This window comes from Macrobrachium rosenbergii, chromosome 23 (genome assembly GCF_040412425.1).
Source record: "Macrobrachium rosenbergii isolate ZJJX-2024 chromosome 23, ASM4041242v1, whole genome shotgun sequence".
Lineage (NCBI taxonomy): Eukaryota > Metazoa > Arthropoda > Malacostraca > Decapoda > Palaemonidae > Macrobrachium > Macrobrachium rosenbergii.
Window position 1 is genome coordinate 29143936 of NC_089763.1, and position 25574 is coordinate 29169509.

The window sequence follows — 25574 nt, forward strand, 5'->3', positions numbered from 1 at the left end:
AGAGAGAGAGAGAGAATCTTTTGACGAAGATGTAGAAGGTCAGTTATTCAAGTCATGTGAACGAGTTTCCATGCACATAAGTAAGTTATGAACAGTCGTTTGTGTGTGTGTGTGTGTGTGTATGTGTGGGTGTGTGGGAGTGCATCTGTCTGCCTGCCAGCCTGCTTGTGCCTGCGTCAGAAACACAACCAGCGCAAGCATCGGCTTTTTAGCATTCCGCTCTGGAAGCCGACGAAAAGAACCAGATGGAAAGCGATACATCACAATCCATCAACGCTTTGTTGTCAGACGTGGTCGGAGAAGTTGCCAGCAGCGCCGTGGACGGGAGCCTGAGTCGAATGCCCAGGCTGGCGCTCCTCCTCATTTCGCTCACTGGAACGGCTCTCCTAGTGCTCAATGTGTCCATCATCGTCTGCTTCTTGAGGAGACGCTCGGCCAGGAGAAACCTGAGAGGTGAGGAGCTCCTGAGTAATTTCTGAGGGTTGCACTTAGAGGAGGAGAGAGGTGGTTTCGTGGGCTATAGACTGTTAATTCTCCAAATGCAGATCTAAATGGTTGAGAGTTAATTTTCGAGTGGAGGATATTCCGTATGTTTACGATCTTATTCAGTTTTTCTTTTACTTCTCTGAAGATGTCGGATATATATATATATATATATATATATATATATATATATATATATATATATATATATATATATATATATATATAAATATAGATAGTGTGTAGATAGATAGATAGATAGATAGATAGATAGATAGATAGATGGATAGATAGATAGTATAAACCAATGTTTGGTTTCAGGATAAACTAAATTACTGATCATTTACTTCATAGCTGATGATCTTCTAGATAATCTTATTTTGATTTAAAATACAAGGGGATATGATGCATTCTACATTCTTATATCCAGCTTTCCTAATCGTATCAAGTAATATGACTTAGTACAAGTTAAAATTTTAAATAATTCTTCATAATAAAGCAGGCAATCTATTTAAATAACTGATCTCAGGTTAATAAAGTAACAACTGTAAAATTAATTCTAAATCAACAGTTTTTTTTATGAAATAGAAAATTTGTCATATTGAGGACAAATCAGGAAAACAAGTTAATAAAACCACTTAAAACAGGTGCCAACTAAAAATAAATAAATGAATAAATAAATAAAAATTCTAAATTCACTCCTAACAAGTTTAAACATATATTAGTAATTAAAATATGTGAGAAAATTACGCGCATACCGAACTGACAAATATCCTATAGGAAAACGTCTGCAAATCAAAAATTGATAAAAGGGCCACGAAAAATTGAAATAAGTATAACGTTTACGATGATAAAAGTGGAAAAAGCTAAAAAAAAAAAAAAATATGTAAATCAAACAGAAAATTCCTTAGTGGCACCACAAAAGCTCCAACATCAAACGAAAGTGGTTACACATTCCGCAGAGATCCCTGGCTTAAGACATCCTAAAGGCGAGTTTATAGGGCGCGAACTCCCCAGTGAATCTTGTAGTAGTATCCTATTACATCAGAACCCTCTTCCTCACGTTCCTCATTTGCCTTATTTCTTCTTTCTTTTCCGTTTCTTCTTCTGCAGTCTCCACCAGCAAGACGACAACTCTGGAAGTGTCGACGCCCAGCTTAGGCGAGCAACTCGACCTTACGCCAGCTAGCGACGCCCCGCCTCCTGACTATCAGGTAAGATTAAAACCTTGCCGTAAATGAAACCTGGCTTTTACACAAACACACACACGCATGCATACATACACACATACATAAGTACACGCACACACACACACACACACACACACACACACATATATATATATATATATATATATATATATATATATATATATATATAATATATATATATATATATATATATATATATATATAAGAAATGGCACGAAGGAAAAGTGAAACAACGTTGTTTCACTTCACCTTCGTGGCATTTCCCTTTATGTATACAATCATCATGTTCCATATTTTCGTGATTCAGTTATGCACACTCACACACACACACACACACACACACACACACACACACACACACACACACACACACATATATATATATATATATATATTGTTGCGGGTATTTAGACACGATATGCCTTATGAAAACCAGAACACTGATGCCAATTTAAGATTAAACTAACTGACTAATACTAAATATGGCGTATTGTTTATATCACTCTTTCATTGTTAATTCATCAATATTGATACTACGTAGACCACCCCCTTAGAGACAAAGCCATCATCTCCACTGACTAATTGTAAATACATGTTGGCACATAACTTCCTTTATTTACAGAATTATGCAAATCTTTCTTCACCCACACACTCACATGATTATACAGAACTACATCAATTGATCTATTTATTATTAGTCACAAAACCCTTGTTTATCTCCTCCAGCAGGCCATGTGCCACTCCAGTTCCTTGGAGTGCGAGGAAACCAGCTTCACCAATGACCAATACAGCGCCGGAACGTCCCGTTCAACGCCCCCCCTGCCGCGCACGAGCCCCAAATCCACTAAGAACAGTCCCCTGCTGAACGGGGGCGTCAGACTTGAGAGCCAGACGACCATCGTTCCAGACGACGAGATTCTACCCCCTGACCCGATGGCGGCCATGGCATCCAGCACCCCAAAGAAACAGCAACAGCAGTTCGACGCCGTTTACAAAAGCCACCCGAACATCCCAGACGTCTGCCCCGTCGGTTCCAGCAGCGTCTACGACAACCTGGACGACGAGGACGACGACGTCGAGCAGCAGGAGGACGACTTTCCAGGGTACCTGGACGACGACGACCCGTCACAGCCGCTCTTCCACCGCACGGAGCTGTGCACCATCCTGGAGGACGACGCCATCGACTCACCAGAGCAACAGGTCATGCGGGGTGACCTCCAGCGGCAGGCGTCCTTCCGCTCATCCCCGACGCCATATCATTCCATACCCACCCACCCGGAGAGGTACAGCCCCGTCCCTGCCGCTGCTCAACCTCAACCCTGCTGCCAACAACCCGCTGCTGCTCCTCCTCTCCTGCTCCTACTTCCGCGTCGTCTTCAGCGGCCCCCTCGCCTTCTTCCGCCGCTCAGCACAAGCCCGGCGGCGGGCCCCCTCAGGTGATCTACCACGGCCAGCCACACCTCCAACAGCACATGATGGAGATCCAGCAGCAGATCCAACAGCCCCACCACCCGCAAATGCAGCAGCAGCAGCAGCACTACCAGCACGAACACCATCACCATCACCACCACCACCCCCCTCACCATCACCATCACGAGATGGCGCATCGCCAACACGCCGCCGCTGGTTTCCATCATCACCATCCGCCGCAGCAGCAGCAGCAACAACATCCTCCTCCTCTCCAGCATCCCGTTCACGCGTGTTGTCAGCAGATGGGCCCTCCCCCACACCACCACCACCACCACCACGCCCAGTACCCTCAAGTGCCACCGTCGTACCCTTTCCCACCTGAAAACACGGGGCGGTTCGCGTCGCCTCAGCAGTTCTTCGAGGAAGTTCGACAGCCTCTAGCCCCGAGTGGAGGTAAGTATGAGGGAAATGGAGCTGTTTCATTGTGTCACCTAAAGCGTTAAGTTTAAGAAATGAAATGAGTCAGTCTTCATGACAGATCTACACCAGCTAACTTAGGAATGACAACAAATTCAATTTTTGTTAATCAAACTATTGATTTTGAAGACCATATCTAATTCCATACCACTGAGAAATTAACTCACACGGATGACAAGAAATTCAATTTTTTTAACCAAATTACTGATTTTGAGGACCATATCTAATTCCATAATACTGTGAAATTAACTCACATGGATGACAAGAAATTAACTTTTTATTTAGCCAAACTTTTGATTTTGAGGACCATACCTAATTCCGTATCACTGTGAAATTAACTCAAACGGATGACAAGAAATTCAAATCTTTTTTAAACCAAACTATTGATTTTGTGGACCATATCTAATTCCGTATCACTGTGAAATTAACTCACACGAATGGCAAGACGTTAAATGTGTTTTTTAAGCAAACTACCAATTTTGAGGACCATATCTAATTCCACATCACTGTGAAATTAACTCACGCGAATGGCAAGAAGTTAAATGTTTTTTTTAACCAAACTGCTGATTTTGAGGCCCATATATAATTCCATATCACTGTGAAATGAACTCTCACTGATGGAAAGGAGCTGAATGTTTTTTAACGAAACTACTAATTTTGGGGACCATATTTAACTTCATATTACTGTGAAATTAATTGACTGAATTCAGTTATCTATAATTCCAGGGTATTGTAGTATTAACTTTCATGTAAGCAATGTACAGAACTGCAGCAGTTCAGTATAAAACTAAAACACTGAATGCAAGAAGTATATTGAATAATATTTTATAGTCCTGTTCATTACTTGTGCAACAATTTCTAAACACAATATGCTAGCTCATTTATAAGTTGGTGTGGGTATGCCTACGGTATATTGTAATTAAGCTTCTGAGGTATTATACCTATGAAATGTTGTAAGATGGCCTTTGAGCCACTATGGCTCCAGAACAGTGGTTCTTAACCTTTTTATTACCCCGCCCCCTCTAAGAGTTGGTCATTCCATCCACGCCCCCCCCACCTTGCATCTATGAGTAAAATTCCCTCCCAGGTTTAAAGGAAAATAAAAAAAAAAAGAGAAGGGGTGTTTTTATTCTTTTGGGGACGAATTAGTGAGATACTTGCCACTGCTTAGCGACTCTTGTTAAGAGAATAACGAATATAATTAGAGAAGTTTTAATTTTTCCCTGGGGCTCGTGCCCCCCTTGGAAATTGCAGACGCCCCCCCGCCTCCCAAGTTAAGAACCACTGCTACAAAATGTGGAAACTTAACCTATAAACTACCATGACCATGATGGCACATAGGCTAAGTACATCCCATGAAGGTAGTAGCTTGCCTATGGAATGTCATAATTCGTCCCTAGTTTGACGAACTGGCGTTAGCGATTTTTTCTTCCTTCTTAGAAAATGGGCTGCAAAGATTTTGATATCATTCAGTGCTTCTAAAATTAACTCACCTTTTGTGGAAATTTTGTTGGAAAACCTGACAACGCAGACAGCTGAAATTTTGATATGTTATAGAGTATCAAAAACTGAAACAATTTGACTGAAAAGATCAAAAACTTAAAAAAAAAAAAAAAGTACAAAATACGCCGAAGTTTCTTCGGTGCAGTCGAGTTTTCTGTACAGCGTATAATCAAGGGCACCGAAAATAGATCTACGTTTCGGTAGTCTCGGTATGATGCTGTATGAGCTCCGGCCCATGAAACCTTAATCACAGCCCGGTGGTGTCCTAACCTATGACGTTGCCAGAAGCACGATTGTGGCTAACTTTAACCTTAAATAAAAAAAAAATACCGAGGCTAGAGTGCTGCAATTTGGTATGCTTGATGATTGGAGGGTGGACGACCAACATACCAATTTGCAGCCCTCTAGCCTCAGCAGTTTTTAAGATCTGAGGGCTGAGAGAAAAAGTGCGGAGAGAATAAAGTGCGGACGGACAGACAAAGCCGGCACAACAGTTTTCTTTTACGGAAAACTAAAAATTGGATACGCCAGTCCGTTAAAACAAGGAAGAATTAACTCCATGAGGTAGTGTGCAACTTAGGAGTAGAAACCAATATACCCGCTGCTAATTTCTGGATTATTATTGCCTTGTATTCATTCTACTTTCCATTTTCTTTGTAGGTTGGTCCCCACATCTCTCCAGCTACCGCCCTGGAGATATCAGCGACTCATAACCTTAAATCATTTGTATAAAAGAGGTAAATAATTACTTTTAAGGGTAAACATGGTAAAAAAATAACGAAGAATATCGTATTAATGGGAAGGTGTTCTTAAACTTTCTTAAGAGTATTCGCAGTCTCTTAGTCTGAACATTTACTTTGCAGTGCTACCAATCTCTTAATCCGGAGGTTCAAGACCTCACAATAGGGCAAATTTTCGTTTAATTTGGTAAAGTTGTTTAACTTTCTGACGTCGAGAGTCAGACACCACCGGTGAAATTGCAACATGTTGCCGACATTCGTCCTCAGATTCAGTCTGATCTCGTACAGGTTTATTTACTGATTTACTCTTTTCATTGTAGGGACCACAATATGACAGAGACTTGAAACGTGCCACACACATGCACACGCACGCGCGGGCGCGCTCGCACGCACAGACACACACACATACAAACATACAAACACACTCATATATGTATATACATCTACTTAATTATATATATATATACATGTATATTATATATATATGCATTGGATTAATTTACCTAATATTCATACCATAAAATATAAATAGACAGTTAGAGTGATATATAGATATGATGATTTCCATTTTTCGTTCTGCATGTGTTTGGACATAGATCGATAGATAGATAGATAGATAGATAGATAGAGAGTTAGATAGATCAATTATAGAGAGAGATAGATAGATAGAGAAAATAACTGTACTAATTCTGTTCGCCCTTTGGAATATTACTTCAAGTATCGTGATCATTCATTTAATTGCCTTTCAATCCCTCTGTGCTCCTTCCTCCTAGTAACATTTATTTTTTTTTTTTAAACCAGTTAATCTCTTGTCCTATAAACCAGTGGTTCTCAAACTGGGAGTAATTATCCCCGTGGGGGTAATGAAGTCGTTTCTGGGGTGGCTAACGAGGCACTTTCTAAATTTCATTTTCTATTAATTACCAAAGCAATAATGCTTTAATTCCAATTTGTAATAAAAGGAACAATGCTCAATTTTAATTTTTTTGTCAAAGGAATGATGTATTAATCTAAATTCTTTATTTCTTAAGACTTGAGTTAAAGTAAAATTAATTTCTTACATATAAAATGCATTAGAAATTAAGCATTCCAATATTTTCCTTTCCTTTATATTATAACTTCACATAACTGAAGAGGAAAGCGAGTAGGGGCAATGGTGATCTATCACACCACTGCCCCCGGGGGGTAACGATACCCAAAAATTTGAAAACCACTGTATTTAACAAATCATTTGGGGAAACTTAAGTTGTTTTTGCAAACAGCAGCGAACTGGGCACTGAGATTTCACGTGTTGCATCAGCTTGAATAGGTCAATAAGTACATGCAAATAAGGAAATCATTTTTTGTTAGACTACAAGTTGCAGTGAATAAGATGAAACCTTTAGGGCAGATATATCAGCACCCAATCACAGACTTAGATGATAGATAGATAGATAGATAGATAGACGAATAGATAGATAGATAGATAGATAGATAGATAGATAGATAGATAGATAGATAGATAGATAGATAGATAGATGGATGGATGAATGGATCGATAGATTGATATAGATAGATTGCTATATAGATAGTTTGACAGATAGATCGATATACAGACAGACTGATAGATAGATAGATTCTGTATATCCGTGGTCGCATATGTACTTAAAAACATGTTTTTACATTTACATTAAGCAAACAAAAAATAGACTCGAATATTTGTTTTTGAAATACATACAATGGAAAATAGTTCCACAATACTAGATGTACCTGGCAGTTTTCCTGACGTCATCAGTATCTTTTTATCAAAAATATTGGCAGATTTTTGTTATTTAGGATTTTAGTTTGTACCATGTTAAAATATACATTAACACATACATACATACATACATACAAAAAAGATTATTGTACAAATGCTCGTGGTTGCAAATAGACTAACAAAATACCCACCTTTTTAAGCATGCGTAAGTAAATGCAAGAGACTAAACGTAATTCTACGCCATATTTTCTTTCGAAGTTTACGACTATACGTCAATTTAGAAACCAGATTTTATTGTGCGTACGTTCCTTGCTTTCTGTATGGGCAGGCCTTTTCCTGAAAGCACAAAGTAAGCGTGTATATATTATGTATGAGTTCATACATTCCTTTATTTATATATACTGTGTAACCATTTTCAAAGGCCAGTTGCTTGGAAAGGCCGTGATTTAATATTTGAATCTGACTTTATATATTTTTTTTAAATATTTATTTTAAACAATGCTTCTCAGAGAAGTAGCAGTTTTAAACTTCAGAGTTATGTAAACAATGCTATATGATTATAGTAGCTTTTATCATTCATTTCCAGAAATGTAGCAGTTTCAAACTTTAATAGTTATGTAATTTATAAATGAGAAGGTAGCAATGTTAGCATAATATTTTTTATTTCAGTTTTTAATCAGATCATATAATTTTTTCGACCCAGTTCCATTTTACCTTCGAATGTTTCTGAATTGCTCGTTATTATTATAATAACAACGAAGTAGATGTTATATTCTTCGTGTGGTACGGCAGATATATAATATAAATAATCTCTATTTTTATAACGATGTCTGTGTCACCGTTTTTGTAATTATAAGACCAGTGACCGTTTCCTCCTGTCTCTTGAATAATAATAATATCTTCTAGACTTCTCGGACACTCTTAGAGTATTCGCTGTTGGATGTGTGTGTGTGTGCTTTTGGAACTAAGGTGAATCATAAATAAATCTGAATAAAGTTCGCCCTTTTTTTTTTTTTACTTTATTCTAGGATAACATCATTCATTCAAGCCGTAAGATTAAATACTCTTATAATAGATTTCTGAATCATTTTTACTCCTGCGTCCGTCTTTTATTTTCTGTTTGTTAAGCTTTTGAAATTTATCATTTTTTCGTAGACTTTTTACGAATTGATATCAGTTTTGCTTACGGCTTCCTATTCGTGTTTTCGTAGCTTTTTGAATCAGTAGTTCAATGGACTCACAGTCTTGCCCCGTAGTCAAGATGTACACGTGAAATTCTAACATGGGAACTGAGAGGTAATCAGTTAATCGGCTTTGATGCTTTTCACTGGTACCTCATAAAAGCGCTACTTACTATTGTTATAACCCCAGTCATTAGCCACTTCCATCCGTACCTTGACATAAATCCTAATGTGTTCACTTAAGAATACAAGAATACAAATGTGATGAATGGGGCAGTCGAGGCCTGTCTTTAGGAATTCATGAATGAAATACATACACATCTGAAATTCTATGAATGAATCTCAAAACAGAAATTCCGTGAATGAAATACAAACCAGAAATTCTGTGAATGAAATACAAATACGAAATTCTGTGAATGAAATACAAATACGAAATTCTGTGAATGAAATACAAATACGAAATTCTGTGAACGGAATACAATTCAGAGCTCGATGAATGAATTAGCAATTTAAAATCCCGAGTCACAATTGATAATCCGCAAAGTCACGTGTGGTCTCAGACCTACTTGGGCCAGGCTTGGGAACGTGGGCTTTCGGGGGAGAGTCCCATATACCCAGCGGTCTATATATTCCTTTTATGCATTTATTTACTGCTTAGGTAAGAAAGGCTATTCATTCTAACCACTACTATCATTCACGTACGACGTCTGAAGCTCCGTTCTGTGAAAGAAGAAGTAAATGTGCTTCTCGCACGACTTTGGCAATAAGTGACGTGTAACTGCGTAATATCTTTCGCACAAAGAGACTCTTAGGTATACGATAGCTCATCAACTTTGCTGCTGGAAACAGATTATGTGAAAATACAAAAAAAACAAACGAAGGACTTTACTTACCTCTGTCAATGGGAGATGTTCCTTGTGCCTGGATATTTTCGCCGATGATATGATCTTATCTTTTTATTATGGTCAGAATGTAAGATCCGTAAAAATGATCCGGTTGTTGATACATTTCCTGGAATATTTTGGCACAATACCGGGCCAAGCGACAAGGACACGACGATGCTCACACGACCTCTTGATAACCTTTATAACAAATATTTTGCGATTGCCTGACAATGACATCCCGAACACCACTTGTCCTCAAAGACCCCTCATACAAACACACACACACAGATTCGAAATGGTTAAGAAACTAAATAATTCCCATCAAAGTTGGGGCGAGACGAGCGGATTATTCAACAAACTGGATGGGTAAAGTGAGCAACAAGTCTGAAAGTCGACGGTTAATACACTAATTACAACTCTGAAGGCTCGTGATTACTTCAGTTCACATGTGAGCGTCAGTCGTCTAAAGATAATCACATCTGCGAGATGGTGACCCATGAATAAATGTGACTCAGTGCATAATACACGTGTTATGATGACGTATATCCTTTTGAACGCAGAGACTGATGCAACTGCATACTCACGACACCCGGATGTAATCGCTAACCAATCTGCTGTAGACAGTGCGCTGGCTTGACGTACTCTGAGGGCAGCGGATATCTTCAAACCGACGATGTAAAACGTTATTTTGTAGATCTTTTCTACCGTTTCTGTATGATAGCATGTAGTGTTTTTTATAAACCATTAGAATTTTATTGACTGCACCAATAATGAATGTTTGAACGTTCATGTTTCCAATTTTTTTTTTAATGTCAGATGAAATGACGTGCTGCCTTTAAACGAGGCGTAGCAGGAATCCAGGGAAGTTATCGTGACTTCTTGAAGATAAACTGTTGTATATTGTACGATTTTGACCCTTTTTGAAACTCACGTATTTAATTTCATACTCGATGGTTGCAAGTGTCGACGAAAGAAAATGTAGAAACTTGTTATATGTAAAAAAAAAATATGATACCGATGTCTATATTGATCTGTTGAAGAGAATGTCATACACACTGTGATTTGTACATAATTTTGTTACAAAAATAAAAGATCCTTTAAAAAATATGTTCTGTTTCTTGACCCTGTGGCTTTTGTTGTAAGAGTACCAAGCTTGTCAGTGAAGAACCTACCTTAAGTTTTTGCAATGTAGGCATCAAATGTTATAAAAATGCAAGGTTAGAATAAATATACAGGAGAGAGATTTAGAAATGAAACCGAAATCATCATTTTCTATCTGAAGACAGATATAATGAGTTTTTATTGAATGAATCAGAAAATAAGAAAAAAATTCTTATAAATATTATAAGTGAGTTTTATATGAATATAAAATCTATTTTCTTGCTATCTATATTGTCATGCAAAAATTTAACCAGTAACATTATTTAAAGATAGTAAAGGAAGTTTTACTTTTAAAAACCCCCTTTGCAGCCATTTTCTAAGAGAATAATACTCTCTTTAATCTCATTTTCAGATATACGTTCATTAGCCATTACTAAATACAAAAAAAAAAACTCAGTTCTATTTCCTGACATTGGTTTGTATAGATTCTGTTGAAAGAACCAGAGAAAAAACGGCACAGCAGAGCTCAAAAATTACTTTTAGAGTGTCACGATTCTATCATAAAATCGCTTCAAAGGACATTTGACATGAATGAGAAAAAACTTTTTGAATGTATTCTTTTTGAATAGAAACACTTTACGTTCAAGGTTCATGTATATTTTAAACCATTATACTATATAGAAATGAAAATTATACAAAATCTATTTTCTCATGTAAAATAATTTTTTTCACCAATCAGAACGAAAATTACAAAAAAATAGAGATACGTTATTACTTTACGGCTTTTAAGATGACTGCATAAGGAAATGTAGAAGAAATTAAGTTCACTCGAAAATATTTTCTTAATTCTTATCCAGGTACGTAATTCAGATGTATAGTAGTTATAAATATTGATACCTGAAGAGAGTTAATATTAACTCTCTCTCTCTCTCTCTCTCTCTCTCTCTCTCTCTCTCTCTCTCTCTAAATATATATATATATAATATATATATATATATATATATATATATATATATATATATATATATATATATATATATTTATATATATATATATATATATATATATATATATATATATATATATATATATATATATATATATATATGCACATACATATAAGTACGCATGCGTGTGTAATGTTTATTATATCCGCCTCCTCGGGACCAATTCCTGTGACCTGCACACTAAAACATGAAGAAGAAGAAAGAAGAAGAAGAAGAAGAAGAGCTCCAACCCTGAATGAAATAAACACACCCGCCTCTTTTATCAAGAATCAGGGGTCATGAAAAGTGAAGTTTTCGAGTGTCAATCTACGACCATGGAAGTGTCTTCTCGGGGCCACTTCACTCTCCCGGGAGACTACACACTTCACTCTCCCGGGAGACTACACACCTCCGCTTCGGGATGCAAATTTGCGGTTATGCCCGAGAGGCCATTCTGGCGCGAGTTCCCAGCAGTGGGAAAAGAGCTAAGTGTAGCCTGAAGTTCACCCGAAAGATGTCTCTTGCGATATGGGGCGAGGTATTTTGTCAATGTTAAAATGTATGACCGGGGGTGTTTGTCATAGTTTGTTTAGCTTTGCGTTCGTGCAATTGTTGCCAAGAGGTTATCTGGCTTGGAATGCATGTGTCAGTTTCCATGACTGTTCCTAAAAGAATAGTAGCTCCGAGAGAGAGAGAGAGAGAGAGAGAGAGAGATTATATCACCAGAGAAAGAGAAAGAGATGCATTTTGAACAATTACCACAATTATCTCTGAAGAGAGAGAGAGAGAGAGAGAGAGATTATATCACCCAGAGTGAAAGAGAAAGAGATGCATTTTGCAACAATTACTTATACTATCTGAAGAGAGAGAGAGAGAGAGAGAGAGAGAGAGAGAGAGATCCTAGTAATTTCAATTTCTTTGTAAACGCCAAGAAGTGGATGAATTATTCAACAAAATAATACATATTTTTAAAGAAAAATTAAGCAATTTAGCTAATGAAAATTTACCAGACCATGAAATGCTTAATTGCACAAATAACACTCTAGGCAATGGAATAAGTGTTTTTTTCCCAGCTATGCGTTGACCAGCACTATATTAACTGAATTCGCTAAGACTATCAGGCTTCAATCATCATTATCACGATCAAACGCCACTTTAACATCTCTAAACGAGATAAGGCTTATTAACACAGAGCGCTTTGCTGAGCGCGTGCAAATTAGTTTTCCCTAGAATCCTAATTACCGAGTGTAGGTCATAGAGACCATTATCATCCATGCAATACCTAGGAAGATCAACTGTAATTAACGCTTCTAATTATTGCTCTCTCTTCATCACGGACGCTGCCATTTGCATTAGCGTAATTGAGACGATACACGGTTTTTTAGTGATTTTTTTTCCTCCCGTCAGTAATCAATTACCTGATCGGATTACGCTTGCTTAAAAACTCGTTGGCTTAAAGCACTATTATCATTAGCTAAACAGAGCGATACATTGTACAACTGTAGATCAATCTTCTGGAAAGCGAGCAGTTCATTGAACTGAGAACACTTGTGATTTCGGATAGATTAAGTGATCTACACTTAAACCAAATAAAGATCAACTTTAATCGAAACACTTGATTGTCACCTGTGTTTTGAGTGGTGTAGTTATTAATGATCCACGGTACTTTTCGGGATATCTCAGCAAGTTTTTTAAAAATTTACCCGGGCTACTCTAGGGAAAGAGCCCGTGCCAGCACAAGTCTAAAACGAGAGAGGAAACACTTCAATTGTCGATGGAAATCGAAATTGTGGAGATTGGTGATATTCGACTTCCTTTCTGCTGATATTTACTGATTCTGTTCCTTAGGATCTGATCTATATAAGGTCATTCGTAGAAACGATGCTGAGTCATACACTAACAACGTATTATCAACGAAATAGATTAATGTGCTCGGCCAAACTGCAATCTTATAGCTCTCATCTTTATAGACGAATGTACGGTCTTCATTGGAGGGGTGGGTAGAGCTCTCGGCTAGCACGCTGTTGGCCCAGCGTTCGACTCTCCGACCGGTCAGTGAAGAATCAGAGGAGTTTATTTCTGGTGATAGAAATTCATTTCTCGTCATAATGTGGTTCGGATTCCACAATAAGCTGTAGGTCCCGTTGCTAGGTAACCAGTTGGTTCTTAGCCACGTAAAATAAATCTAATCCTTTCAATAGCCCTAGGAGAGCTGTTAATCAGCTCAGTGGTCTGGTTAAACTAAGATATAATTAACTTATAGACGAATGTACTGTAATTAGGAACGATCTTTGTTGATAAAATAACACCATTTTCTAGCTAAAACCGTTATCACTAGACGATATTTTTAATATTATTTTTCTGGTATAAACCTGAAATGATTACCATCCATACTTATCATTTTTATAATTGACACAATTCAGAAGCACAGAAGGTCTGTGTGAATTAATAAAAGAAACAAACAGCGCGTGAAGACGAGATCATTTCCATTTAGATGAGACTAGTATCTCGCCATAGATGTCACCTGGGGTCTGGTCATTGAAATCTAATACAATGACAATTGATTTGCTTTGAATGGCGGCCTCCTTAATGAATTGTCTTCCCAAAGGGTACGTTGTTGAGTGATTTGTTGAACTCTCTCTCTCTCTCTCTCTCTCTCTCTCTCTCTCTCTCTCTCTTGGGTATAAGAAAATTCTTTACTCTTTCAATTACAGTATTTTAGTCTCATCCTTCCACACTGTACCTATTGCAGATAGTGTCATGACTTGCAGATTAGTTTATTTCTTCTAAGTAGTTATCAAAAAGGTTTCTCCTATGGGCAGGAAGGCTAGTTAAAATTCCTGATTTATTCTTTGTAAGTATTTTCGTCTATGTACTCATTCATACACACACACACACACAAACATATCTATCTGTCTGTATATCAATCTGAATATATGCACAGATTTATATATATATATATATATATATATATATATATATATATATATATATATATATATATATTACACTAATCAAAAGGTAACTAAATTAAAAACAAAATACTACAAACGCAGACTTGCGTTTAATACCTGCCTCCAGTCTTCTGCCTCTCACGAATATGTTCTTTCACATCTCAATGTTAATTTCCTGCGCTTATAACTTGAAACCCTTTTTTCGTCGGTGATTATCTCAGCTTTCTCCCCAAAATGGCTAGATTATGAAGCATTCCCAGAGAGACTACAGACTATTCGAGTAATGACAGAGATTACTTTCATTACAGCGGGATTATTTGTATGAGAATGAAATAAGAGAAAAAAATTTTCAGATTAGTATAATGAGGTGTACGTCAAAGGTTAGTGGATTTTCTTTCATAAGTGTCTGTTGTACGAAGTTAATGCTATCACTGTCACTTCCAAACGTCTATTTTAGAGGGTCTTGACGTTTTTTTGAGCAACGGAACGCTCTCAGAATATGAAATCTATGAACACCCTTCATAGAAAAATGCATATAATTATATAAACGGAATGCTTTGCATGTACTGAACATGCCTCCATTTCACTTGAATATCGGATGTCTCCTATGCAAAGAATTAAACAATCTTTACAAGGCACTATATTTTTCACTGTTTCATCCAAAAATTAATCGCCACTCTATAAATAAGTAAAGCAAAACCAAATTTTGTTTATTAAACAAAAGGAAACTGCACTGTACGAAAAGTTTCATTTCAATCCGAAGGTTTGATTGCTTGTCTCGAACAAGGAAGTGAAACTGTATTGTAGTCTTTGACAAGGCAACACAGACATCCATCTACCCAGTTTCGATTTTTCGTTTTTATAGCAACAAGTGCGGAGAACGCTAACTCACAGAGGTACGTTGTAGCAAAACCCAGTAAAGACAAGGGAAAATCTTCGCAATAACAATGAAAGATATTAAAAAGTACTCATAGTAGCATGAGTCTTGAATTGGAGAAACAAATCCACAGTTGTGTATATGTATATATATCCCAAGATAAATCTGTACAGAAAGCTTTCGGGAAACAGCTCGATTTCCCTTCTCAATCTGGAAATGGGAATCGAGACGGGTTATGGCTTGTACAGATTTTTATTTTTTATTATATACATAATCAAACATACATAACATATACATAACTGTGAATTTGTTTCTCTAATGAAAGATATATTTCAGCCATAATCTGGAAATCTACTGGAGAGAGGAAAAATAAAAAAAAAGGAATTAACAGAGCACCGACGATGACCCAAGTTCAAAAGTTAACATTTTTGAACAACACTCAAAAACTTTCCAAGTGGGGTCGCTCCCCCTACAGTTTGTTCTCTTTTCAAAATTAGGAATTAAGGATGGTAATTATTCTTTTGTTTTTTTTTCTCCTCGTCCACTTCAGATGACTAGAGATGACTTTTTGAATCCGTAATGAAGAACGCGCCTCCTTAGGGGCTAAAATCTCTTTGGTTCCTCTTTTTTTTTCTTTCTTAGAATATAAATGGTGATGCCGGGAAAAGAATCATAATTACTCTGTCTAGTTTTTCAACTTTGATGAGAGTCAGTCTTGGAGTGTTTTACGAGATTCTTCTTCCATTGATCTTCTGAGATGAAAGGTTATTAGCAATTTTACTGGGTAGACTACAATTCGTTATGCCTCTTTTTAAAGATTTTTTAAACTTATGTTTATAGCAAACAAACGAGCATGCTTACAGATATCAACACAAACACACTCATATTTTATATTTATATATTTATATGCATATATATATTATTTATATTTTATTATGTTATATATATAATATTTATTATAAGCATACACACACACACACACACACACACACACACACATATATATATATATATATATATATATATATATATATATATATATATATATATATATATATATATATATATATTAACACCCTTAGCATCTCTTCCGAGCATCTTGCTCGGGACTTAGCGAAGGTCAAACCATCTTCCCAACTCACGCCCGCGATTGAGTAGCGCAACTTTAGAGTAGCGCAACTTTAGAGTATGGATCTTAGCACTTGACTTTATATGACTGAAGGAGCAGTTTGGAGATAAATATTGCTTATTTGGTGTTTTGCCCAGAAGTTATAGTTATCAAAATGATCGTCTTCCTTTCTCATCTCTGTTTATCTATTTTTTTTCTCACAGTCAGAAGACAGTTAGTTGATTCTCAGATAATTTGCGAGTTCCCAAATAGACTATTTCTCTAACAGTGCATTAAAGTATCGTAGAAGAAAAGTTACTTAGAATATTTTGAAAATATAAGTTTTGCAAAGGAATCGGAAATAATGCTTAAATAAATGTGATATAATTACATAAAATGTAAAGTAACATGATAAAGTACTTTCTCGATAACAAGAACCAGTATGAATGTAGCTGATCACATTGATAAAATAAAAATTGAACTTTAGTGCATATATATATATATATATATATATATATATATATATATATATATATATATATATATATATATATATATATATATATATATATACTATATATATATATACTCTATATATATATTCTGTATCTTTATGCATTTGTATATCGTATATCAAATGTGAACGTTCGTTCGGTTTCTGTATAAACAAATCGCCGGACAGTGAAAAAAAAAAATGTCCTTATATTCACCATCACTGGAAATCCCGATATATTTTCTCTACATTAACGTACATATCTCAACCTAATACAAAACTTTCAGCAACCTTACCCAAAAAAAAAAAAAGTAAAAGCAAAGAAAACATCTAAAAATATCTAGCAAAGCATGAGTAAAGCAATACTCCGAAATTCCCTTTACAAGAATATATATATTTATCCATCGACCCTGTGTAACTCCAGAGTCGCCTGTGAATTCCAGGGTATAAAATACTGCGAGAGATATTTCTCCCTTTTTAGAAGGACCTCATAAATTTAGGAAACTGGGATTAGCAAAACGGAAAGGGACTGAATTTCTTCAATGGCAACACTTCACGTAGCAGAATTTCCCCACAAGTTAACGAAACGACATTGGCTGAGGATAACTCTGAGGATAACTGCTAAGGCCCTGCCTGCCTCCTCCCTTCATTGCCATTAGTTTAAGAGGGGGGGAGGTGTCTGTTTTGTATTGCATTCTCTGGCCTGAGCAAATATTGCTTGCTACGCATACATATATGCATTAATATATAGAATATATTGAATTTAGTATCAGGGGTACAGTATTATTATTATTATTATTATTATTATTATTATTATTATTATTACATTACATATTATTATTATTATTAAATACTCAGAGTGGCATGAGCAAAATGGAAAGACAAACCCACAGTTATAGATGTACATATATTTAAAGAAAAACTGGACAGATAGCTTTTTGGGAATCTGTAGTTTTATCTTTTAAATATATGTACATCTACATAACTGTGGATTTATTTATCCATTATTTATTATTATTATTATTATTATTATTATTATTATTATTATTATTATTATTATTATTATTATTATTATTATTATTATTGATAGCAATCGATTATTCAAACGTAGTAGAAAAAATCCATTAGTCAAATTTGTTTTCTGTTTCCCGACTGCTTTGTACACATTTTCACACAAACGCTATTTACACAGATTTTGTAAATCATAAACACTTTTTGTGAAAATGTGTATATAATAGGCAAAAAAGAAGCGCAAATCTCACAAATAGACCTTTTTCTCATCTTATTGATATTGCAAAAAAATAAATAAATGGAGGCAATCAGGCATATAATAAAACAGTTTTATATTTTCTTTGAAATGGGCGACGTTCAATATCGTGAATTTAATATATTCACAGAAACGGCACTACACACTACCGTACCTACCCACAGGAAAGAGAGGTTGAATATCAATAAAACGCTAAGTTCAACAATTGATTATGGGTCTCATTCAATACTGAAAGTTTATGCTATGTAGCGTTCCTCAGATATCCGGCATTGCGGGAAAAGGTGCTCTTTCCACGGTGCTCTGAAAAAGGATATTTGAAAAAACTGTCCTAGAATGAGTCAATTTTGGATCGATAGATTTTCAGCACATTATTAGCCCCAGTGCTCTGAAATAGGATATTTAAAACACATTATCCTAGAATAAGTCTTGTTCTGATCGAAAGTATTTTTTTTTTTGGCAATTTTGAAAGAGCACCACATTTTCCACTGAAGCACTTACTATACCATTACCTCCAGAGCGCACTGCAAGGAATGCTGATATTATTAATTGAAATATAAAAAGGAATGCACAAACTCAGATCTCTTTATTAACTAAATTCTAGAATCATTTTTGAGTCTATTTCTCTCTTTGACATCTTGTTATAGCTCAAAATTCCTTTCTTATGAGATTCGGGCTTCTTTTGAAGACTGCTTCAAATGCCACGAACTTTTACAGCTAAAATGGAACGCCCAGTGGCCATGATACATGACTGCTTCAAACACATGTTATGCATTTCACAAAAGCCAATGGTCTTCTTATTTCTTTACGAAAGGGAGACTGGAAGTTCTTGCGTTATATATAGCTTGGTCTTGTTATTCACTGATGCATTAAACACTTTGATACGACATTTTGGCAAAACTAATTATTTAATTTTTAATTTTCTTGTCACTTCGAAATTTTTCTTTTAATTTCCCAGGAAGATTCTCTTGGTTCCCTTTGTCTCGATTCTATTCTTCTTCTTCTTCTTCTTCTCTTCTCTCTCTTCTCTCTCTCTCTCTCTCTCTCTCTCTCTCTCTCTCTCTCTCTCTCTCATGTCGGCTTCCATATGGGCAGATCCCATCAGCCTCGATTTTATACAAAAAAAACATGAAAAATTCCAGTAAATATTTGTAGGCCGATGGATAAAATGTTTATGAATTATTAGTATTTTCTATTGGTACCAAAATCGAATAAATTACCTTTATTACATATATTATTATTCATAATATATGTAGAGAACATTTTAAAAGTGTTTTTTGTTTTTTTGCTTTACAGAAAATTTATTGTGAAAAAAATTCATTATACTGAAAAACTAATTAATATTTAACTTGGATATGGAGGTTTTGAATTCTTTTAATGACTAGAAGTTTATATTATGATACAAAATTACTTACCGCAATGCATTCTGAATTTTAAAAAATTGGATTAATATAAACCAGGCAGGAGTCCCAGCGTTAGGGTAAAATAAAGGAAAGTGGAGAGGACAGTGATTTCTTGAAGAGTGGACACTGATATATGTAAAAGGGAATTTGGTATTGAATAAAGAAGTGAAGAAAAGCTACTTCTACTACTACTAATACTACTACTACTACTACTACTACAAGATATGCAACAGGAACGAAAATGACTACTACTATAATAATAATAATAATAATAATAATAATAATAATAATAATAATAATAATAATAATAATAATAATAATAATAATAATAATAATTATAATATGTAATAATAATAATAATAATGGATTTGTTTCTCCATTTCCAGACTCATGCTGCTATGAGAATTTTTTAATATAATAATAATAATAATAATAATAATAATAATAATAATAATAATAATAATAATAATAATAATAATAAGAAGAAGAAGAAGAAGAAGAAGAAGAAGAAGAAGAAGAAGAAGAAGAAGAAGAAGAGTTCATGATTCTCCATTCCTTCAGCATCTGCACAGAAAAGTATTTAAAACCCAACCCAGTCCTTCAGTCCTGAAAGACGTCAGGGAATCATAATGAATATATTTCCTCTGGCGATGATTTTCATAGTGGAAGTTTAATGACTTTTAAATCATATTCATTAATGAATGGCAGAGTTTTCCCTCCCCGAGGTGAAAGTTCGAGGAGCAAATGAAGGTCAGGGATTCTTCATCTTGTAGTCTTAAGCAAGAGTCTGTCCCTTGAACTTTCAATTAGGCTTTCCTTTTGGTTGAAATAGTAGTTTCAATAATATCGAATGAATTGATAAAATAATTCAGCCAAAACGAGAGACATTTTTTCTTCGTATTGTAAGAAAAAGACTCTTTCTGTTAATCTTTTTTACGGGGAAACCGCAAAATTCAAGGGAAAACGAAATATATTTCCGTGAAGAATTGTCTGTGCTTTTAGTTATGCATATCTAGAAAATCGATGACTGTTACGATAAACACGAGTGCTTGCAATCTTAATTATATTTATGTTTGGTGACTAATTCTCTCTCTCTCTCTCTCTCTCTGATATAACTCTTTTAACAAAGACGGAACAAAAATAACATTGAATGCCACAGAGTTACAATCTCTCTCTCTCTCTCCCTCTCTCTCTCTCCTTCACCACTGATTTTCTTGACAGTGTTAGTTAAGAACAAATGCTTAATAGAAAACATTTCTTGAATCCGTTACATCTACTCTCTCTCTCTCTCTCTCTCTCTCTCTCTCTCTCTCTCTCTCTCTCTAAGCTGCACGGCCCGATATAACTTTAATAAAGACCAGATTCTTAATGAAGAAATATGCTTATTGAATACGATATAATTACCGTTCCTCCACCTCTCTCTCTCTCTCTCTCTCTCTCTCTCTCTCTCTCTCTCTCTCTCCCGTCTCCCAGCACGACAGAGGGAAAACAAATACACGCCTTTATTTCCGCGCCCTCCCTGGGGGGACAGCCCACGAGGGACGCCCCATAAGAAGGAAATAGGGCGAGGGGCGAGATACACAAACTAATTAATGTGGAGGTATCGGCAGTAGCAGAGGAGCGCTGCGGATTGCGTCCTTATAATTATATTTCAACCTGACTCTGCCAAATAAAGCTGAATTGGGGTGGGGGGGGGTTAGGGAGGGTAGGGGATAGGAGTCGTGAGGGCGGGGGTGAGGGTAGAGAATGTGTAGCTTTGCTGTAGTCGGTCGCGGTAATTACTTAATGAAATTCATTCCTTTCTCCTCTTCGTTGGGGCTTCGCCTTGCAATCGTCCGCTCGTTCATTGGTTTGGTGTCTCCCGAGCGGCGGAAGAAATCACTCAGGAATATTGAATTGATTCGTAGAAAAGGAATGCGATGAAATTCTTGAAGGGTTTTTTACTGGCAATGTATTTACCTTGAATTGTTGTAATTGATTACGGCGGGATATTTTGTAGGTGGGTGTAATGGATTCAATTAGTGTATACATATATACATAGACACATTATATATATATTATATATATATATATATATATATATATATATATATATATATATATATATATATATATATATATATATATATATATATATATATATATATATATACAGTATATATACTGTTGTTTTATTTCTAATCACAAATGTGTCCATTAGAAGGATAGCTAACACTGAAGTAAAATAACAGACATCATCTTTAAAGTGCAGTATTCCCATAGGAGGGCCTTTGAAAATGAGAGAGAGAGAGAGAGAGAGAGAGAGAGAGAGAGAGAGAGAGAGAGAGAGAGAGAGAGAACACAGCCTCCTTTGAGGAATCTCTCATAATGACATGCTCGCAGTTACAAAGATATAAGAGAATACAGTGAGGTCTATGGTGAATGGCTTCCCTCAGGAGGCTTAGACTTACCTTTGAGAGGCTTTTCCTTTTTGTGAAATATCTGGTGAGGTTTGAACTACCTCGACGAGGCCATGGCCTTTTATGTTCGTCAAATCCTGTTGGGGAGAGGGGTACCACCGAGGCCCTCTCATTTTTTTTTATTTAATTTCACTTTTTATATCTCCGATGAAATAACGGTTACCTCGACGAGGCTTCCTGATGAATTAGAGATTACCAGGTCAAGACCCATCTGGGGATAAGTTCTACCTCGTGGAGGCCTTGCTTTTTATCTAAATCCCTTTAGAGAGATAGATAGTTACCTCGTCGACGCGTCCTGTTCATTAAGTTCGACTTGGTGAGTCTTACCTCGGCGAGGCCTCCAGAGGTCCCCAGAGGTAGGGTGAGGGTTTCCTTGTCGAGGCCTTCTCGTTCTTTTGAAGTTTCCATTCAAGCTGCAACTCACAACAGCTAGGTAACAAACAGGTGTTTATTTCATAGCATAAGTCAACAGAGGCGTAATGGATTCTTATGGAGCTTACCCAGCGCCCCATAGTTATGTCATGTCGGAGACACCGTTTTTCCACTTGGCTCTGAAAAGAGTCTGCCATTATTCCACTATGTTGGTGTGTGTGTGTGTGTGTTTGTGTGTGTGTGTTTTGTGAGAGAGAGAGAGAGAGAGAGAGAGAGAGAGAGAGAGAGAGAGAGAGAGAGAGAGAGAGAGAGAGAGAAAGAAAGATATAGAGAGAGAGAGAGAGGAGAGAGAGATTGAGATATATAGAGAGAGAGAGAGGGCATATAGCATATATATTGTATATATGTATATATATATATATATATATGCTATATATATATATATATATATATATTTAGACAGACAGACAAAGACAGGCAGAGAGAGAGAGAGAGAGAGAGAGAGAGAGAGAGAGAATCACCGCCCATCGAACACTGTACATGAATGATGTCGGTGTGTCCTTAAATTCCTCTTTATTTACGTTTCGAGATTTCCCCTGGGGCTTGGAAACGAAGGAGGAGGAGGAGGAGGAGGAGGAGGAGGAGGAGGAAAGGACGGCGTGGCCCATCCACACACTATGTAAACTTTTGAGTGCCGGGCTCGGGAAGTTCGGTGGCCCCCCATTCATTATCTTTGGCTTTGTCTTGCGCTGAAAACGCCATTGGTCCCTCAAGGCAGGACAGGGAAAAATCTACGGAGGCTTTTCCTAGGGAATTTAAAGGGTTATTTATCCAGTGGATGAGGGTCGCATTGTTTTTCCCTTCCGCCGCTCGGGCTGCTGCTGTTGACGGCGTTGCTTTCGCTGGTGTTGTTTTTATTTTTTTTTGGGTTGCTGTGGTGTCTCAAATTGGGTCCTTGTTTTTAGGTGATTTCAGGGAGGAGTTATTGTTACATGAAGATATTTAATGAAGAAATTATTTATTCATCATCACACATACACATACGCACTTGTATAATATATTATATATATATATATATATATATATATATATATATATATATATATATATATACATACATACATGTTACCATACTGTAGAGTATTGTATTTCATTGCATTGTATGTTATCTCATCTTGAAGGGAAGGGTGACGTAATTCACATCACAGACGAATGAATTTGCTCTGATGGGAATACTATCTACTCCCTCTGGTTCCTTGATTACCTGTTTGACCTTCAACTGTCATTGTAAACTGCAATTAGTGTGGGAGGCCTTTGTTGTTCACAGCTGGCTTTGCCTTGTACCAACCTCCAACGTTACAAGGTTGAGGAAAGGGAAGGAATGATACGACTGAGATGTTAAGATACCTATTTGTACGGTAGACATTAACAAATTTTAGTAAATAAAAGTGGCTAACGTTCTTTATTTTTATCGTGAGTGTTTAATGTTACGGAAATGTTCCTTTGTCCTTGTGAATTGAAATGAATATAGAATTTAGGCCAAAGGCCAAGCACTGGTACCTATGAGGCCATTCAGAGCTGAAACGGAAATTGACAGTAAAAGGTTTGAAAGGCGTAACAGGAGGAAAACCTCAAAGCAGTTGCACTGTGAATCAATTGTTAGGAGAGGATGGAAAGTAAGACGGAAGAAAGAGAATATGAAAGGAGGTACAGTAAAAGAATGAAAGGGGTTGCAGCTATGGGTCGAAGGCACGCTGCAAAGAACTTGCACACCCACAAAGTGCATCACGCAAGGTGCACTGACGGCACTAATCCCTACGGGGCCTTTGTCCTTTGATAATTTTCAAAACTTTGCATTGTCTAATAGAAATCAAGGATAAACCAAGGACAGTAAATTAACGGATTGAATGATAAGAATACTCAGAAAAATATAAAAAAAAAGGTTAGAAGTGCCAATATATTCTTGCTAATCCACGGATTGATACATTGCTCTGATTAGATTTGCCCGCAACTTTTTCTTCTTGGTAAATGAACATAAATCAACGATTTTAGGATTAAAATTTTCACGAGAATTTGAGAAAACTTTCCCCGCATTGATCTGACAAAACGTACTATTAACCATTATCAATTATTAATTTTTCTCTATTATAGGGAAATAAAAAAAAACTAAATTGATTTGTCCTTATAACCGGAATTATTAACTATCAAGTTGCTCAATACTTTAATGTTGTGGGTGTAATGAAATTGTGAAGCCCTAAAAAGTACTTCCAGTCCTTATTCTGTCACTTGCGGCAACAATTTTTCTAACTGTATAGAATATAGAAAGAAGCAGAATCCAAATTTTGACTTTTCCCCCATGAAATACAAACATTGTTAATAATAACACAAAAATAAATGCAGCTGAAGCAGCACAATTATTTATTATTATTATTATTATTATTATTATTATTATTATTATTATTATTATTATTATTATTATTATTATTATTATTAATACTGACATTATGATATCTAATATCATTACAGGAAGAAGACTAACTCACCCTCAGGTGGCAAACAGAAATTCATTGTAGGTATTATGAGGCAACTATATCAGTCACATCAACATCTCTAACTTAAATAATGATCAGGTAAAGACAATAATTGATTATTATTGTCTATACCTCTTAAAGAAGTAACTGAAATATAAAACCTAACTAAAACCTACCATCCTGACAGTATTCTCAACAAATTATCACTATTTAGAATAGTCGTAGAAGTCGTTGAAACATAAAAAAAAAAAACTGCCATGATGATAGTTTTTCTCAGCTAGGTTACAACGACACAAGATTTGTTATCGAACGTCCAGCAGCATACATTAACAAGCTTTCAAATAAAATTCATTTTTCGAAAATGAAATTTATATAATTTCCAATTCGTGTTCCTTCCCC

The 25574-nt window shown here is 36.0% G+C and overlaps 2 protein-coding genes and 1 long non-coding RNA gene across 6 annotated transcripts in view; 2 read left to right on the forward strand and 1 right to left on the reverse strand.

Moving 5' to 3' along the window:
- The window catches only part of LOC136851414 (nephrin-like), a 122499-nt gene extending 119365 nt beyond the window's left edge, over positions 1-3134 (forward strand). For 3 of the 4 annotated variants that reach the window (XM_067125499.1, XM_067125498.1, XM_067125501.1), the window contains exons 22-24: positions 289-453; positions 1597-1697; positions 2421-3134. In XM_067125499.1, coding sequence (XP_066981600.1) covers positions 289-453; positions 1597-1697; positions 2421-3134 — 980 coding nt within the window. The remainder of the gene's footprint in view (positions 1-288; positions 454-1596; positions 1698-2420) is intronic. The other variant, XM_067125500.1, reaches the window with a different exon arrangement.
- The window catches only part of LOC136851416 (uncharacterized), a 424951-nt gene that overhangs the window by 239784 nt on the left and 159593 nt on the right, over positions 1-25574 (reverse strand). The window lies entirely within an intron of this gene.
- Positions 3022-7690, forward strand: LOC136851415 (uncharacterized histidine-rich protein DDB_G0274557-like). Its single transcript, XM_067125502.1, has 2 exons — positions 3022-3557; positions 5745-7690. The coding sequence occupies exons 1-2, from the start codon at positions 3167-3169 to the stop codon at positions 5795-5797; spliced, it is 444 nt and encodes a 147-aa protein (XP_066981603.1). The 5' UTR covers positions 3022-3166; the 3' UTR covers positions 5798-7690.